The sequence below is a fragment of the Trifolium pratense genome, linkage group LG4 (genome assembly GCF_020283565.1).
Source record: "Trifolium pratense cultivar HEN17-A07 linkage group LG4, ARS_RC_1.1, whole genome shotgun sequence".
NCBI lineage: Eukaryota > Viridiplantae > Streptophyta > Magnoliopsida > Fabales > Fabaceae > Trifolium > Trifolium pratense.
The window spans coordinates 57,296,996-57,313,951 of NC_060062.1; the positions used below are offsets into that span (position 1 = coordinate 57,296,996).

The 16,956-nt window shown below is 35.7% G+C and overlaps 2 protein-coding genes across 2 annotated transcripts; both read right to left on the reverse strand.

Moving 5' to 3' along the window:
* Positions 1-7,177: 7,177 nt before the first annotated feature.
* LOC123923004 lies at positions 7,178-8,317 on the reverse strand. The gene has a single exon (XM_045975651.1). The coding sequence runs from the start codon at positions 8,315-8,317 to the stop codon at positions 7,178-7,180; it is 1,140 nt and encodes a 379-aa protein (XP_045831607.1).
* A 2,381-nt stretch (positions 8,318-10,698) lies between these two features.
* On the reverse strand, positions 10,699-11,325 carry LOC123923005 (replication protein A 70 kDa DNA-binding subunit C-like). The gene has a single exon (XM_045975652.1). It carries the CDS (start codon positions 11,323-11,325, stop codon positions 10,699-10,701), a length of 627 nt encoding a protein of 208 aa, XP_045831608.1.
* Between the last annotated feature and the right edge of the window lie 5,631 nt (positions 11,326-16,956).

Here is a 16,956-nt window from a genome sequence, read left to right on the forward strand (position 1 = left end):
TAGGATCTCATTCAACTTCGACACAAATTGCCCTGTCATTATCCAAATCCAATTACCCTTTCTTCGGCAAGCCTCTCACAAAATCTTTCGAATTGTTATCCTACTTCCATCTTCGAATAAACTCGACTACTCATACAATCCTCACTTCCAACGATTCAACAAACATACCAATCCTATTATGATATTTCTCAATTCCATTCTTATCTACTTTAAAACCTACTTCCCTTCATCAATTAATTAACACCAACAGTTCACTAATCTTCACATCTCTTTCTCTAAGTTTCTCAAACCTCTTCTAGAAATCACCTCGCACACTAGGCTTAGAACTCCGACTTGTTCAACCAATTCAACATACTACCATATGCACGACTCACGTAAAACTTCTTACTCCAACATCCGGTACAACATCCGATCCCCTTGGATGACAACTTACTTCAAAATCGTCACCTCTCAAGAATCCTAATCACTTCCACTTCTACATATTCAACTTCTTCTAATCGAATAGGTACTTCAACTTCGCTCCACACAAACCATATATCCATACTTCTAGTGCAACACACGATCCTTGATCGTCCCGAATGCTCTTCATCTTACTTAACCAATGTCACCAACGCCCCACGGAGAAACACTTGGCCCGACAACTTCTCTTCTAGTAGTTTCTCACAACTTGTTGTTCCCATCCATTCCACTTCGAACAACGTCACCACTTCCTGAATATTCCGCTTCAAGAACATCTCTACTCATCCAATCTTCTCACGTTCGAAACATCTCGGAGGGACATAACCTTCTCCCCCACTTATCTCAAACCCACCTACACTCTTCCACTAGAACTTCTGGTGCTCACACCTAACGGTTCTATCGTCTCTAAACATATTCTCCCTAAGAAGAAACTAGTATCGACATCGTTTATACGCATGTCGCATACAGGGGACAAAACCTAACCCACGATACCTAAACACTAACACAAATTCATGCAAGCATCCAAGTAACCTATACTTCCCTCACTTCTCAAAGTTAGGAAATCAAAACAACAAAAGAAAAATGAACATTGCATAGCAATAATTCATATTCACATTTATTTCCGTCCTAACAAACACAAGACAAAATTTCACATTCAATCAACTTAGGACAAGACATCAACAAAATAAATTTCTTGTCTGGCTCCCTCGCTTAGCAAAAGCTAGCGAGCTCCCGGCGAGACAAGTCAAAAACATTCACAGGATTTAGCAAGACTTGGCGAGATTTAGCGAGGTTCATTCTTCGCCTAGCGAGCACATCCAAAAATCTGGGTGCTCTGCTACGGTTTTGAACTTACGCTCACTAAACTCTCGTTTTCTCGACTCACTAATCCACAAAATCCAAAACTTCAAGCATATAACATCATTATAGACTTGAAAGCACAATTAAAATCATGCATCAACAATCACAACATAGAATTATGAGATCTTCATGTTTTTACTCATAAAACGCATAGCAATTCAAATGCCTAGTAATCATCTAGCACATGTTATAAACAAACATATAACAAACACATATCAGGACACATTAATATCCTACTCTTCTCACCATTTTGAAAATTAATTTTCACTCACTCAAAAGAAAATAACTCTATATTTTCACCAAAATCTTCAAGAAATAATATTAGTTTTTAAAATTATTTCAAATCATTACCACATGCAGTTTTGTATCATGCCGGATCGTCACATGCAGTTTTACATCATGCCGGATCATCAACAATTAGCAATAAGCATCAATCCATCAAGTTTAAACTACAAAAAGGTTAAACTCTACGCATATACAACTACTATAAACATAGAAGTATAGCACTCACACCATTACCTAACAAAACAATGGATCTATTAATCCAATTCACACCACTCATAGTTCCTAAACGAACAACATGAATGATTTCACAAAACAAACAACACAAAATTGTTAGACAAACACGACTGACACACTACACTCACTTGGTCTGACTGCACAGACCTGCTCTGATCGACACATAACCCACACAGTCCGAAGACAACGGGGCTCTGATACCAATTGTAACACCCAAACCCATTATTTATATATTTCTACCTTTAGTAAAATCTTTTTCAAAATACGCAACGGAAAATCACATTTAATTTATTGAATATCGGCTCGAGTATTACACTCCTCTATCAAAATAATACTAATGTAATTAATTAGTAAAAACAGTGTTTATACAATTCTTTGAATCAAATAATGTATTTATTGATTATACAAAACAACCTAGACAATAGACTTTATATACAATATAAAACCCTTTCCCGTGTCACAATCAGAGCGGAGCTTCACCGACGACTCGACATCGAATACCACAAAACCTGTAAATCTGGACCCCCAACGGTCCAGCACATAACACATAAAAGAGAGTTAGATAACATACTCAAAATATACAAGTGTAAGTAAATTGTACTTAAACACTTCTTCATAAAAACATGCATAATCATACATTATACATATACATCACCATCATTCATGCATATTCATATATCATGCATATACTTCATTTATCACCTAATCAAACATCCACAAAATACACCAAACATATAGTTTCACGTCGTCTCGGACAATACCAAAACATCAACAAATACATTGTTCAGATTATGGTCATGACGGACCCTGCGTTGTTCATTTTATAGTCATGACGGACTCTGCTCCTCACATACGGATTAACAATCAACATTTACCAAGTATGTGTCAAACACCATTTATTATAAAATGCACACATAATCCCTAATGCAATCTAATGCTTCACATTCATGCTATGTCCTCTAGACACCTCTAATGCATGTGGTACCATCTTCTTTATTAGAGTATCTCACCTCTAATATCCTGCTTTATCGGATAAATATAATCCGATATCCTTCTTTATTGGAATATCCAATATCACATATATTCATGAATGCATGTATATGTTTTTCATGAATTCACTCACAATCATTTTAATTAGCATTAAGCTCTTCATTTACTAATGTGGAACACTATCCAACATTACTTCTTTATTAAGATAACACTATACCTTAATATCCTTCTTTATCGAATAACATAATTCGATATACTTCTTTATTAAGTTGATTAACACCTTAATATACTTCATTTATACTTCATACATGATTAACAATCATTATAAGCATCAACAAGCATCAACAAGCATCAACAAACATCAACAATCATGTAAGAATAAGACACTGATTGAAAATACATGCAAAGGAAGATAGCAGATGAAAAATTGGTGAAATCTGCAGCATTTCCGCCTGGGGCGGAAATTTTTACGTTTGAGGCGTAAGTTTACGTTTTAGGCGCAAAAATTTACGTTTGAGGCGCAGAAAAGTCTGAAAGGTTGGCTGCTCACTGCTCTTCCGTTTCAGGCGGAAATTATTGCGCCTGAGGCGGAAAAACATGCGTTTTCTACACAAAAACGCCCAAAAATCTCATTTTTCATGTTATAAATCCCAAAAGAGTTTGTATTCAAGCATAACAAACATATCTAAACACAAAAGGACGGTTCATTTCACCGATCTACCATTTTTACTACGAAAAAGTAAGAATTTATCACTTTTACTCAAAACTCTCAAGAACACAAAGTTCTTGAGTTTAATCTTTCATAAACTCGTTTTTTAATCATTAAATCCGTTCATTAATCATGTTAAAAGCATGTTAAACATATTAAGAACCTTAGGAACGATTTCCATCAAGAAAATCCGTTCTAAGCTAAAACGAAAATGGGGTGGAGGAAGTTCGGGTGAGGAGAAATCGACATTCTCCCCTTCCTCGGGTCACCCACGAATATGAAATCTACTCTCTTACCTGGATTCGAAGAAAACACGACGAAGATCTCGAATCCCTAGCTCTCCCCTTGCTCTAGCTCCCAAGCTCTCCTCTTCTCCTCTCCAGAACACAAGAACCATGAGAAATGAAATGTTTCTCCCTTCCTTCATGGCCATATGGCGCCCCCTCACACACACAAGGCCCATTGGGCCTCAAGCCCAATTGGCTTGGCCCAATAACACGTTAACTCTCTCTCTCGCTTAATAACTAAAGTACTCGATAAATAACTCAAGTTATTAACTTAATTAAAATGCCACGTTAAATAAAATATTTTAACACATAAAAATAATAATACGAAAATTGGGTCGTTACAGTAATCCTCATCCACATGGTCACGAAAGTAACGAAAATATTTGGCCAACGAATCAAACTTATCAGCATACTCGGAGATAGTCATATTGCCTTGGTAAAGCTTGAGGAATTGTGCCTCTTTCTCTGATCTGGCACTCGACGGAAAGTACTTACCCAAGAATTTCTGCTTGAAGGACTCCTAGTTCAGCACTTCATGGTTATTCTCCATTATCTGCCTCTCACCTCACCACCATGATTCCGCCTCGGCTCTGAGCAGAAAGGTTCCGTACTCCAACTTCTTCGCATCAGTGCAATGGAGCATCTCAAAGATTTTCTCAATATCCTCCAGCCAACGAACTGCATTATCTGGATCATGCTCTCCATTGAACTTTGGTGGGTTGTACTGATTATAATCTCTTAATTCTCTAGCTTCAGTAGCAGCTTCTTCTCTCTGGTCCTTGATAGCTTCGCGGTGGGCTCGAGCTGCAGCTTGTTGAGTAGTAGTTGCAGCTAGTTGAGCAGTAGCTGCCGATTGTTGAGTCATAGCAGTAGCCATTGCGTGAATTGCATGGATGGCGCCTGCCAGGTCAACGGTTGGATCGATATTTTGCCGGTTGTTAGCAGCTCTTTGTGGAGGCATCGTGACTTCCTACAATGTCACTTAAGTTAGAAAGATCTTGAGGTCTTGTTCTAACCTATGGGGTTTTAAGTAGGGCGTGTCCAAAGCAGTTTGTTAGATAGCCTCTCTAATAAAACAATTCAATAAATAAATAAATAAACAAAATTCTCACATATAAGATAAGGAACTCAGGTATAACACAAAATCATGCGCAAATTAGATCGTCCCAGCCCCAAAAAAAAATATAAATAAATAAATAAATAATAATAATAATAATAATAATAATAATAATAATAATAATAATAATAATAATAATAATAATAATAATATCTGTCCGAGGATTATTGCTCTAATACCAAATGTAACATCCCGGATTTTTATCCAAGATATTTGTAAAAAATTTAGCTTAATTAGGAAATGTGTGACTATTTTTTTTTTTATCAAGTAAAAATAGTATAGTAATTACTGAATTGAGATTCAAAGAAACATAACTTAATGAAATTAAAATTTAAAAGTAGTTCAAAAATCCTAGCGGAAGAAAATCCATGTCCGCATTTCTAAACAAGTTTAAAATATTAAAAATGATCTGAAATTAAAATAGTGTACTGCAAGAGTCTATTTATTACATAAAATATCAAATTTGTGAAAACTCAGTTTTCCCCGTTCGCACGCGCTTCAAGCAACACATTCAGTCATAACTTTCTTCTTGAGTACCTAAAATGTTAATTGTAAAGGGTCAGTTTCCTTGTCCATATTGAATCATACTCACCACAAGAAACATGTTAAAAAACAATAATAAAATTCTTCACCAACCAAAAGATTTCAGAAAAATCTATATAATTAATTTATTGTTCAAAATTTTTGGTCAAATGATTCGCAATACCACTAATCAAATTGTGAAATAAATAGATTCGGATAGTGCAAATAAAAGAATTCATTCCATTGAGAAAATCTGCCGCAAAGACCGTAATAATAATTGCCGTTAAGGCCTTCCACTTAGTCACTCAGCCACTAAGCCACAAAGATAACAATGATGCCGTAAAGGCCATCATAATATTTGCCATCAAGGCCATCCACTAAGCCACTAAGCCACTCAGCCACAAAGATAATGGTGCTACAGGAACTAGTCTTCCATATATTTCTATTTATTTTTCTCTTGGTTACTAAACAAGTGATGAGATAAGTCTACAAACAAATTCATTCTCACGGTTTGGAACAACAGCCGCAGCATACAGCAATCAACATGTAACAACCAAAATGAAAGCATAAACTATCTCACGAAACAAGTAATAATGAATATTAACAAACCACACAATATATATATATATATATATATTGTAAAATTATAGCATTTGTTGAACACACGACATAAACAAAGTGCCTTACCTACAATTTTCTCTTTCTATTTATTAGTTTTCTTTTAATTAGTTTTCTCTTAATAGACAAAGATTCTACTATCATTCCACAACATAATCCCTATGTAGAATGAATGTATGGGGAAAGAGCCCTTACCTAAAGAAAGAAATAAGGAGTTGATGCAAATAGGATGTCGATGATGAAAATAGCTTCGAAGAAATATAGTTATTTTTGGGTTAGGGAATTTGTGAGAATGCCATAGTTTTACGTGATATGAGTGGATGTTTATAGTGTTGAGGGTTTGGTGAATTTTTGGAGGCGGCAGTGAGATAGATAGATATATACTCCCTAGTCAACCTATTATCAATTTCTTTTATTTCCTCTCCTATAATTTTGCCTCATGATTAAAGGAAATGATTTCTATTTTGTTTCGATTATCATAAAGGGGTATCAATACACAAGTTTCCAATCGTAGACACGCTTTGTTTAGACAGCTGAGAAATGGTAAATAATTACAAATTAGTAACAATGATATCCTAATAATTGTTATATCAATTGGCACTTAATGCCTCAATAAGGTTCTTTATGTCACTATGTCCATTTACATAAATTTTCACCTCTCACACACCAGACTCACGACAACCACCGGATTTAAACATAATACCATCATCGCATCACCATATAAATTCTTAGTCATATTTTCCTATTTTAATCAACTAAATAAATCAATTAAAATAATTAAATTAAATGAATAACTAGAATAAATAAGAATCATGGTTTTTCTACTTAATTAAAAATAGAGGTTCTTATAATACTACCCCCCTTAAAAGAGTTTCGTCCTCGAAACTAGGCAGTCGAAAAGGGTCCGGATAAAGTTAACTCATTTGATATTCCTGCTTCCAGGTGTTTTAGGGGAATGTAAAACAAGGTAATTTCAAATTTCATACCCAAGATAGTCAAAGGACATTGCAGCAAGCTTCATTAAGAATCACGGGGTTAGAAAGACGTTATTGTGACAACCAAATCAAAAATAGAATCATAAAATACTCGAAATAGTTAGTATAAAATTTCACACTCACCATGGGTTAGTCCTGGGGCATTCAAAGTTTCTTCTCCTCCAATGTGGTAAACACGTCCCTTAGCACTAGGGCGAGAAACATCATTGTTGTTGATGGGTGGCACCTGATTCCCCTTTGGCTCTTTGCATTCTCTAGCAAAATGTCCCGGCTGCTGACAAAGGTAACAAACTCTAACTCTTTCTTGGCACTCAGTCCTCACGTGCCCTTCCTGATCGCAATGGTAGCATCGAACATTGCCTGCATTGTGTAGTCTCTGACCTCCACTATTTTGTGATCGAGATTGGTCCCTACCATTCCCTTGAGGTCGGTGGTATGGATGTTGTCGCCCACCTCTATTGTCACGGTCCTGGTATCCCTGAGGTCTAGACGGCCCTCCAGTTGCTCCCCTATTCGTGCGTCCCCTTTTCATCCGCTCCACTTTCTTACATTTCTCCACCAATGCTTGAAACTGACGAATCTCTAAGGGCTCCACAGACTCCCTGATTTCATACCGCAGTCCATCCTCGAATCTTTCACATTTGTAATCCTCATCCACATGGTCACGAAAGTAACGAAAATATTTGGCCAACGAATCAAACTTATCAGCATACTCGGAGATAGTCATATTGCCTTGGTAAAGCTTGAGGAATTGTGCCTCTTTCTCTGATCTGGCACTCGACGGAAAGTACTTACCCAAGAATTTCTGCTTGAAGGACTCCCAGTTCAGCACTTCATGGTTATTCTCCATTATCTGCCTCTCACCTCGCCACCATGATTCCGCCTCGGCTCTGAGCAGAAAGGTTCCGTACTCCAACTTCTTCGCATCAGTGCAATGGAGCATCTCAAAGATTTTCTCAATATCCTCCAGCCAACGAACTGCATTATCTGGATCATGCTCTCCATTGAACTTTGGTGGGTTGTACTGATTATAATCTCTTAATTCTCTGGCTTCAGTAGCAGCTTCTTCTCTCTGGTCCCTGATAGCATCGCGGTGGGCTCGAGCTGCAGCTTGTTGAGTAGTAGTTGCAGCTAGTTGAGCCATAGCAGTAGCCATTGCGTGAATTGCATGGATGGCGCCTGCCAGGTCAACGGTTGGATCGATATTTTGCCGGTTGTTAGCAGCTCTTTGTGGAGGCATCGTGACTTCCTACAATGTCACTTGAGTTAGAAAGATCTTGAGGTCTTGTTCTAACCTATGGGGTTTTAAGTAGAGCGTGTCCAAAGCAGTTTGTTAGATAGCCTCTCTAATAAAACAATTCAATAAATAAATAAATAAACAAAATTCTCACATATAAGATAAGGAACTCAGGTATAACACAAAATCATGTGCAAATTAGATCGTCCCAGCCCCAAAAAAAAATATAAATAAATAAATAAATAATAATAATAATAATAATAATAATAATAATAATAATAATATCTGTCCGAGGATTATTGCTCTAATACCAAATGTAACATCCCGGATTTTTATCCAAGATATTTGTAAAAAATTTAGCTTAATTAGGAAATGTGTGACTATTTTTTTTTTTTATCAAGTAAAAATAGTATAGTAATTACTGAATTGAGATTCAAAGAAACATAACTTAATGAAATTAAAATTTAAAAGTAGTTCAAAAATCCTAGCGGAAGAAAATCCATGTCCGCATTTCTAAACAAGTTTAAAATATTAAAAATGATCTGAAATTAAAATAGTGTACTGCAAGAGTCTATTTATTACATAAAATATCAAATTTGTGAAAACTCAGTTTTCCCCGTTCGCACGCGCTTCAAGCAACACATTCAGTCATAACTTTCTTCTTGAGTACCTAAAATGTTAATTGTAAAGGGTCAGTTTCCTTGTCCATATTGAATCATACTCACCACAAGAAACATGTTATAAAACAATAATAAAATTCTTCACCAACCAAAAGATTTCAGAAAAATCTATATAATTAATTTATTGTTCAAAATTTTTGGTCAAATGATTCGCAATACCACTAATCAAATTGTGAAATAAATAGATTCGGATAGTGCAAATAAAAGAATTCATTCCAATGAGAAAATCTGCCGCAAAGACCGTAATAATAATTGCCGTTAAGGCCTTCCACTTAGTCACTCAGCCACTAAGCCACAAAGATAACAATGATGCCGTAAAGGCCATCATAATATTTGCCATCAAGGCCATCCACTAAGCCACTAAGCCACTCAGCCACAAAGATAATGGTGCTGCAGGAACTAGTCTTCCATATATTTCTATTTATTTTTCTCTTGGTTACTAAACAAGTGATGAGATAAGTCTACAAACAAATTCATTCTCACGGTTTGGAACAACAGCCGCAGCATACAGCAATCAACATGTAACAACCAAAATGAAAGCATAAACTATCTCACGAAACAAGTAATAATGAATATTAACAAACCACACAATATATATATATATATATATATATATATATATATATATTGTAAAATTATAGCATTTGTTGAACACACGACATAAACAAAGTGCCTTACCTACAATTTTCTCTTTCTTTTTATTAGTTTTCTTTTAATTAGTTTTCTCTTAATAGACAAAGATTCTACTATCATTCCACAACATAATCCCTATGTAGCATGAATGTATGGGGAAAGAGCCCTTACCTAAAGAAAGAAATACGGAGTTGATGCAAATAGGATGTCGATGATGAAAATAGCTTCGAAGAAATATAGTTATTTTTGGGTTAGGGAATTTGTGAGAATGCCATAGTTTTACGTGATATGAGTGGATGTTTATAGTGTTGAGGGTTTGGTGAATTTTTGGAGGCGGCAGTGAGATAGATAGATATATACTCCCTAGTCAACCTATTATCAATTTCTTTTATTTCCTCTCCTATAATTTTGCCTCATGATTAAAGGAAATGATTTCTATTTTGTTTCGATTATCATAAAGGGGTATCAATACACAAGTTTCCAATCGTAGACACGCTTTGTTTAGACAGCTGAGAAATGGTAAATAATTACAAATTAGTAACAATGATATCCTAATAATTGTTATATCAATTGGCACTTAATGCCTCAATAAGGTTCTTTATGTCACTATGTCCATTTACATAAATTTTCACCTCTCACACACCAGACTCACGACAACCACCGGATTTAAACATAATACCATCATCGCATCACCATATAAATTCTTAGTCATATTTTCCTATTTTAATCAACTAAATAAATCAATTAAAATAATTAAATTAAATGAATAACTAGAATAAATAAGAATCATGGTTTTTTTACTTAATTAAAAATAGAGGTTCTTACAATACTAGCCCCCTTAAAAGAGTTTCGTCCTCGAAACTAGGCAGTCGAAAAGGGTTCGAATAAAGTTAACTCATTTGATATTCCTGCTTCCAGGTGTTTTAGGGGAATGTAAAACAAGTTAATTTCAAATTTCATACCCAAGATAGTCAAAGGACATTGCAGCAAGCTTCATTAAGAATCACGGGGTTAGTAAGACGTTATTGTGACAACCAAATCAAAAATAGAATCATAAAATACTCGAAATAGTTAGTATAAAATTTCACACTCACCATGGGTTAGTCCTGGGGCATTCAAAGTTTCTTCTCCTCCAATGTGGTAAACACGTCCCTTAGCACTAGGGCGAGAAACATCATTGTTGTTGATGGGTGGCACCTGATTTCCCTTTGGCTCTTTGCATTCTCTAGCAAAATGTCCCGACTGCTGACAAAGGTAACAAACTCTAACTCTTTCTGGGCACTCAGTCCTCACGTGCCCTTCCTGATCGCAATGGTAGCATCGAACATTGCCTGCATTGTGTAGTCTCTGACCTCCACTATTTTGTGATCGAGATTGGTCCCTACCATTCCCTTGAGGTCGGTGGTATGGATGTTGTCGCCCACCTCTATTGTCACGGTCCTGGTATCCCTGAGGTCTAGACGGCCCTGCAGTTGCTCCCCTATTCGTGCGTCCCCTTTTCATCCGCTCCACTTTCTTACTTTTCTCCACCAATGCTTGAAACTGACGAATCTCTAAGGGCTCCACAGACTCCCTGATTTCATACAGGAGTCCATCCTCGAATCTTTCACATTTGTAATCCTCATCCACATGGTCACGAAAGTAACGAAAATATTTGGCCAACGAATCAAACTTATCAGCATACTCGGAGATAGTCATATTGCCTTGGTAAAGCTTGAGGAATTGTGCCTCTTTCTATGATCTGGCACTCGACGGAAAGTACTTACCCAAGAATTTCTGCTTGAAGGACTCCTAGTTCAGCACTTCATGGTTATTCTCCATTATCTGCCTCTCACCTCGCCACCATGATTCCGCCTCGGCTCTGAGCAGAAAGGTTCCGTACTCCAACTTCTTCGCATCAGTGCAATGGAGCATCTCAAAGATTTTCTCAATATCCTCCAGCCAACGAACTGCATTATCTGGATCATGCTCTCCATTGAACTTTGGTGGGTTGTACTGATTAAAATCTCTTAATTCTCTGGCTTCAGTAGCAGCTTCTTCTCTCTGGTCCTTGATAGCTTCGCGGTGGGCTCGAGCTGCAGCTTGTTGAGTAGTAGTTGCAGCTAGTTAAGCAGTAGCTGCCGATTGTTGAGTCATAGCAGTAGCCATTGCATGGATGGCGCCTGCCAGGTCAACGGTTGGATCGATATTTTGCCGGTTGTTAGCAGCTCTTTGTGGAGGCATCATGACTTCCTACAATGTCACTTGAGTTAGAAAGATCTTGAGGTCTTGTTCTAACCTATGGGGTTTTAAGTAGGGTGTGTCCAAAGCAGTTTGTTAGATAGCCTCTCTAATAAAACAATTCAATAAATAAATAAATAAACAAAATTCTCACATATAAGATAAGGAACTCAGGTATAACACAAAATCATGCGCAAATTAGATCGTCCCAGCCCCAAAAAAAAATATAAATAAATAAATAAATAATAATAATAATAATAATAATAATAATAATAATATCTGTCCGAGGATTATTGCTCTAATACCAAATGTAACATCCCGGATTTTTATCCAAGATATTTGTAAAAAATTTAGCTTAATTAGGAAATGTGTGACTATTTTTTTTTATCAAGTAAAAATAGTATAGTAATTACTGAATTGAGATTCAAAGAAACATAACTTAATGAAATTAAAATTTAAAAGTAGTTCAAAAATCCTAGCGGAAGAAAATCCATGTCCGCATTTCTAAACAAGTTTAAAATATTAAAAATGATCTGAAATTAAAATAGTGTACTGCAAGAGTCTATTTATTACATAAAATATCAAATTTGTGAAAACCCAGTTTTCCCCGTTCGCACGCGCTTCAAGCAACACATTCAGTCATAACTTTCTTCTTGAGTACCTAAAATGTTAATTGTAAAGGGTCAGTTTCCTTGTCCATATTGAATCATACTCACCACAAGAAACATGTTATAAAACAATAATAAAATTCTTCACCAACCAAAAGATTTCAGAAAAATCTATATAATTAATTTATTGTTCAAAATTTTTGGTCAAATGATTCGCAATACCACTAATCAAATTGTGAAATAAATAGATTCGGATAGTGCAAATAAAAGAATTCATTCCAATGAGAAAATCTGCCGCAAAGACCGTAATAATAATTGCCGTTAAGGCCTTCCACTAAGTCACTCAGCCACTAAGCCACAAAGATAACAATGATGCCGTAAAGGCCATCATAATATTTGCCATCAAGGCCATCCACTAAGCCACTAAGCCACTAAGCCACTCAGCCACAAAGATAATGGTGCTGCAGGAACTAGTCTTCCATATATTTGTATTTATTTTTCTCTTGGTTACTAAACAAGTGATGAGATAAGTCTACAAACAAATTCATTCTCACGGTTTGGAACAACAGCCGCAGCATACAACAATCAACATGTAACAACCAAAATGAAAGCATAAACTATCTCACGAAACAAGTAATAATGAATATTAACAAACCACACAATATATATATATATATATATATATATATATATATATATATATATATATATATATATATATATATATATATATATATATATTGTAAAATTATAGCATTTGTTGAACACACGACATAAACAAAGTGCCTTACCTACAATTTTCTCTTTCTTTTTATTAGTTTTCTTTTAATTAGTTTTCTCTTAATAGACAAAGATTCTACTATCATTCCACAACATAATCCCTATGTAGCATGAATGTATGGGGAAAGAGCCCTTACCTGAAGAAAGAAATAAGGAGTTGATGCAAATAGGATGTCGATGATGAAAATAGCTTCGAAGAAATATAGTTATTTTTGGGTTAGGGAATTTGTGAGAATGCCATAGTTTTACGTGATATGAGTGGATGTTTATAGTGTTGAGGGTTTGGTGAATTTTTGGAGGCGGCAGTGAGATAGATAGATATATACTCCCTAGTCAACCTATTATCAATTTCTTTTATTTCCTCTCCTATAATTTTGCCTCATGATTAAAGGAAATGATTTCTATTTTGTTTCAATTATCATAAAGGGGTATCAATACACAAGTTTCCAACCGTAGACACGCTTTGTTTAGACAGCTGAGAAATGGTAAATAATTACAAATTAGTAACAATGATATCCTAATAATTGTTATATCAATTGGCACTTAATGCCTCAATAAGGTTCTTTATGTCACTATGTCCATTTACATAAATTTTCACCTCTCACACACCAGACTCACGACAAACCACCGGATTTAAACATAATACCAGCATCGCATCACCATATAAATTCTTAGTCATATTTTCCTATTTTAATCAACTAAATAAATCAATTAAAATAATTAAATTAAATGAATAACTAGAATAAATAAGAATCATGGTTTTTCTATTTAATTAAAAATAGAGGTTCTTACAATACTACCCCCCTTAAAAGAGTTTCGTCCTCGAAACTAGGCAGTCGAAAAGGGTCCGGATAAAGTTAACTCATTTGATATTCCTGCTTCCAGGTGTTTTAGGGGAATGTAAAACAAGTTAATTTCAAATTTCATACCCAAGATAGTCAAAGGACATTGCAGCAAGCTTCATTAAGAATCACGGGGTTCGAAAGACGTTATTGTGACAACCAAATCAAAAATAGAATCATAAAATATTCGAAATAGTTAGTATAAAATTTCACACTCACCATGGGTTAGTCCTGGGGCATTCAAAGTTTCTTCTCCTCCAATGTGGTAAACACGTCCCTTAGCACTAGGGCGAGAAACATCATTGTTGTTGATGGGTGGCACCTGATTTCCCTTTGGCTCTTTGCATTCTCTAGGAAAATGTCCCGGCTGCTGACAAAGGTAACAAACTCTAACTCTTTCTGGGCACTCAGTCCTCATGTGCCCTTCCTGATCGCAATGGTAGCATCGAACATTGCCTGCATTGTGTAGTCTCTGACCTCCACTATTTTGTGATCGAGATTGGTCCATACCATTCCCTTGAGGTCGGTGGAATGGATGTTGTCGCCCACCTCTATTGTCACGGTCCTGGTATCCCTGAGGTCTAGACGGCCCTCCAGTTGCTCCCCTATTCGTGCGTCCCCTTTTCATCCGCTCCACTTTCTTACATTTCTCCACCAATGCTTGAAACTGACGAATCTCTAAGGGCTCCACAGACTCCCTGATTTCATACCGGAGTCCATCCTCGAATCTTTCACATTTGTAATCCTCATCCACATGGTCACGAAAGTAACGAAAATATTTGGCCAACGAATCAAACTTATCAGCATACTCGGAGATAGTCATATTGCCTTGGTAAAGCTTGAGGAATTGTGCCTCTTTCTCTGATCTGGCACTCGACGGAAAGTACTTACCCAAGAATTTCTGCTTGAAGGACTCCCAGTTCAGCACTTCATGGTTATTCTCCATTATCTGCTCTCACCTCGCCACCATGATTCCGCCTCGGCTCTGAGCAGAAAGGTTCCGTACTCCAACTTCTTCGCATCAGTGCAATGGAGCATCTCAAAGATTTTCTCAATATCCTCCAGCCAACGAACTGCATTATCTGGATCATGCTCTCCATTGAACTTTGGTGGGTTGTACTGATTAAAATCTCTTAATTCTCTGGCTTCACTAGCAGCTTCTTCTCTCTGGTCCTTGATAGCTTCGCGGTGGGCTCGAGCTGCAGCTTGTTGAGTAGTAGTTGCAGCTAGTTGAGCAGTAGCTGCCGATTGTTGAGTCATAGCAGTAGCCATTGCGTGAATTGCATGGATGGCGCCTGCCAGGTCAACGGTTGGATCGATATTTTGCCGGTTGTTAGCAACTCTTTGTGGAGGCATCGTGACTTCCTACAATGTCACTTGAGTTAGAAAGATCTTGAGGTCTTGTTCTAACCTATGGGGTTTTAAGTAGGGCGTGTCCAAAGCAGTTTGTTAGATAGCCTCTCTAATAAAACAATTCAATAAATAAATAAATAAACAAAATTCTCACATATAAGATAAGGAACTCAGGTATAACACAAAATCATGCGCAAATTAGATCGTCCCAGCCCCAAAAAAAAAATATAAATAAATAAATAAATAAATAAATAAATAATAATAATAATAATAATAATATCTGTCCGAGGATTATTGCTCTAATACCAAATGTAACATCCCGGATTTTTATCCAAGATATTTGTAAAAAATTTAGCTTAATTAGGAAATGTGTGACTATTTTTTTTTTATCAAGGAAAAATAGTATAGTAATTACTGAATTGAGATTCAAAGAAACATAACTTAATGAAATTAAAATTTAAAAGTAGTTCAAAAATCCTAGCGGAAGAAAATCCATGTCCGCATTTCTAAACAAGTTTAAAATATTAAAAATGATCTGAAATTAAAATAGTGTACTGCAAGAGTCTATTTATTACATAAAATATCAAATTTGTGAAAACCCAGTTTTCCCCGTTCGCACGCGCTTCAAGCAACACATTCAGTCATAACTTTCTTCTTGAGTACCTAAAATGTTAATTGTAAAGGGTCAGTTTCCTTGTCCATATTGAATCATACTCACCACAAGAAACATGTTATAAAACAATAATAAAATTCTTCACCAACCAAAGATTTCAGAAAAATCTATATAATTAATTTATTGTTCAAAATTTTTGGTCAAATGATTCGCAATACCACTAATCAAATTGTGAAATAAATAGATTCGGATAGTGCAAATAAAAGAATTCATTCCAATAAGAAAATCTGCCGCAAAGACCGTAATAATAATTGCCGTTAAGGCCTTCCACTAAGTCACTCAGCCACTAAACCACAAAGATAACAATGATGCCGTAAAGGCCATCATAATATTTGCCATCAAGGCCATCCACTAAGCCACTAAGCCACTCAGCCACAAAGATAATGGTGCTGCAGGAACTAGTCTTCCATATATTTCTATTTATTTTTCTCTTGGATACTAAACAAGTGATGAGATAAGTCTACAAACAAATTCATTCTCACGGTTTGGAACAACAGCCGCAGCATACAGCAATCAACATGTAACAACCAAAATGAAAGCATAAACTATCTCACGAAACAAGTAATAATGAATATTAACAAACCACACAATATATATATATATATATATATATATATATATATATATATATATATATATATATATATATATATATATATATTGTAAAATTATAGCATTTGTTGAACACACGACATAAACAAAGTGCCTTACCTACAATTTTCTCTTTCTTTTTATTAGTTTTATTTTAATTAGTTTTCTCTTAATAGACAAAGATTCTACTATCATTCCACAACATAATCCCTATGTAGCATGATGTATGGGGAAAGAGCCCTTACCTAAAGAAAGAAATAAG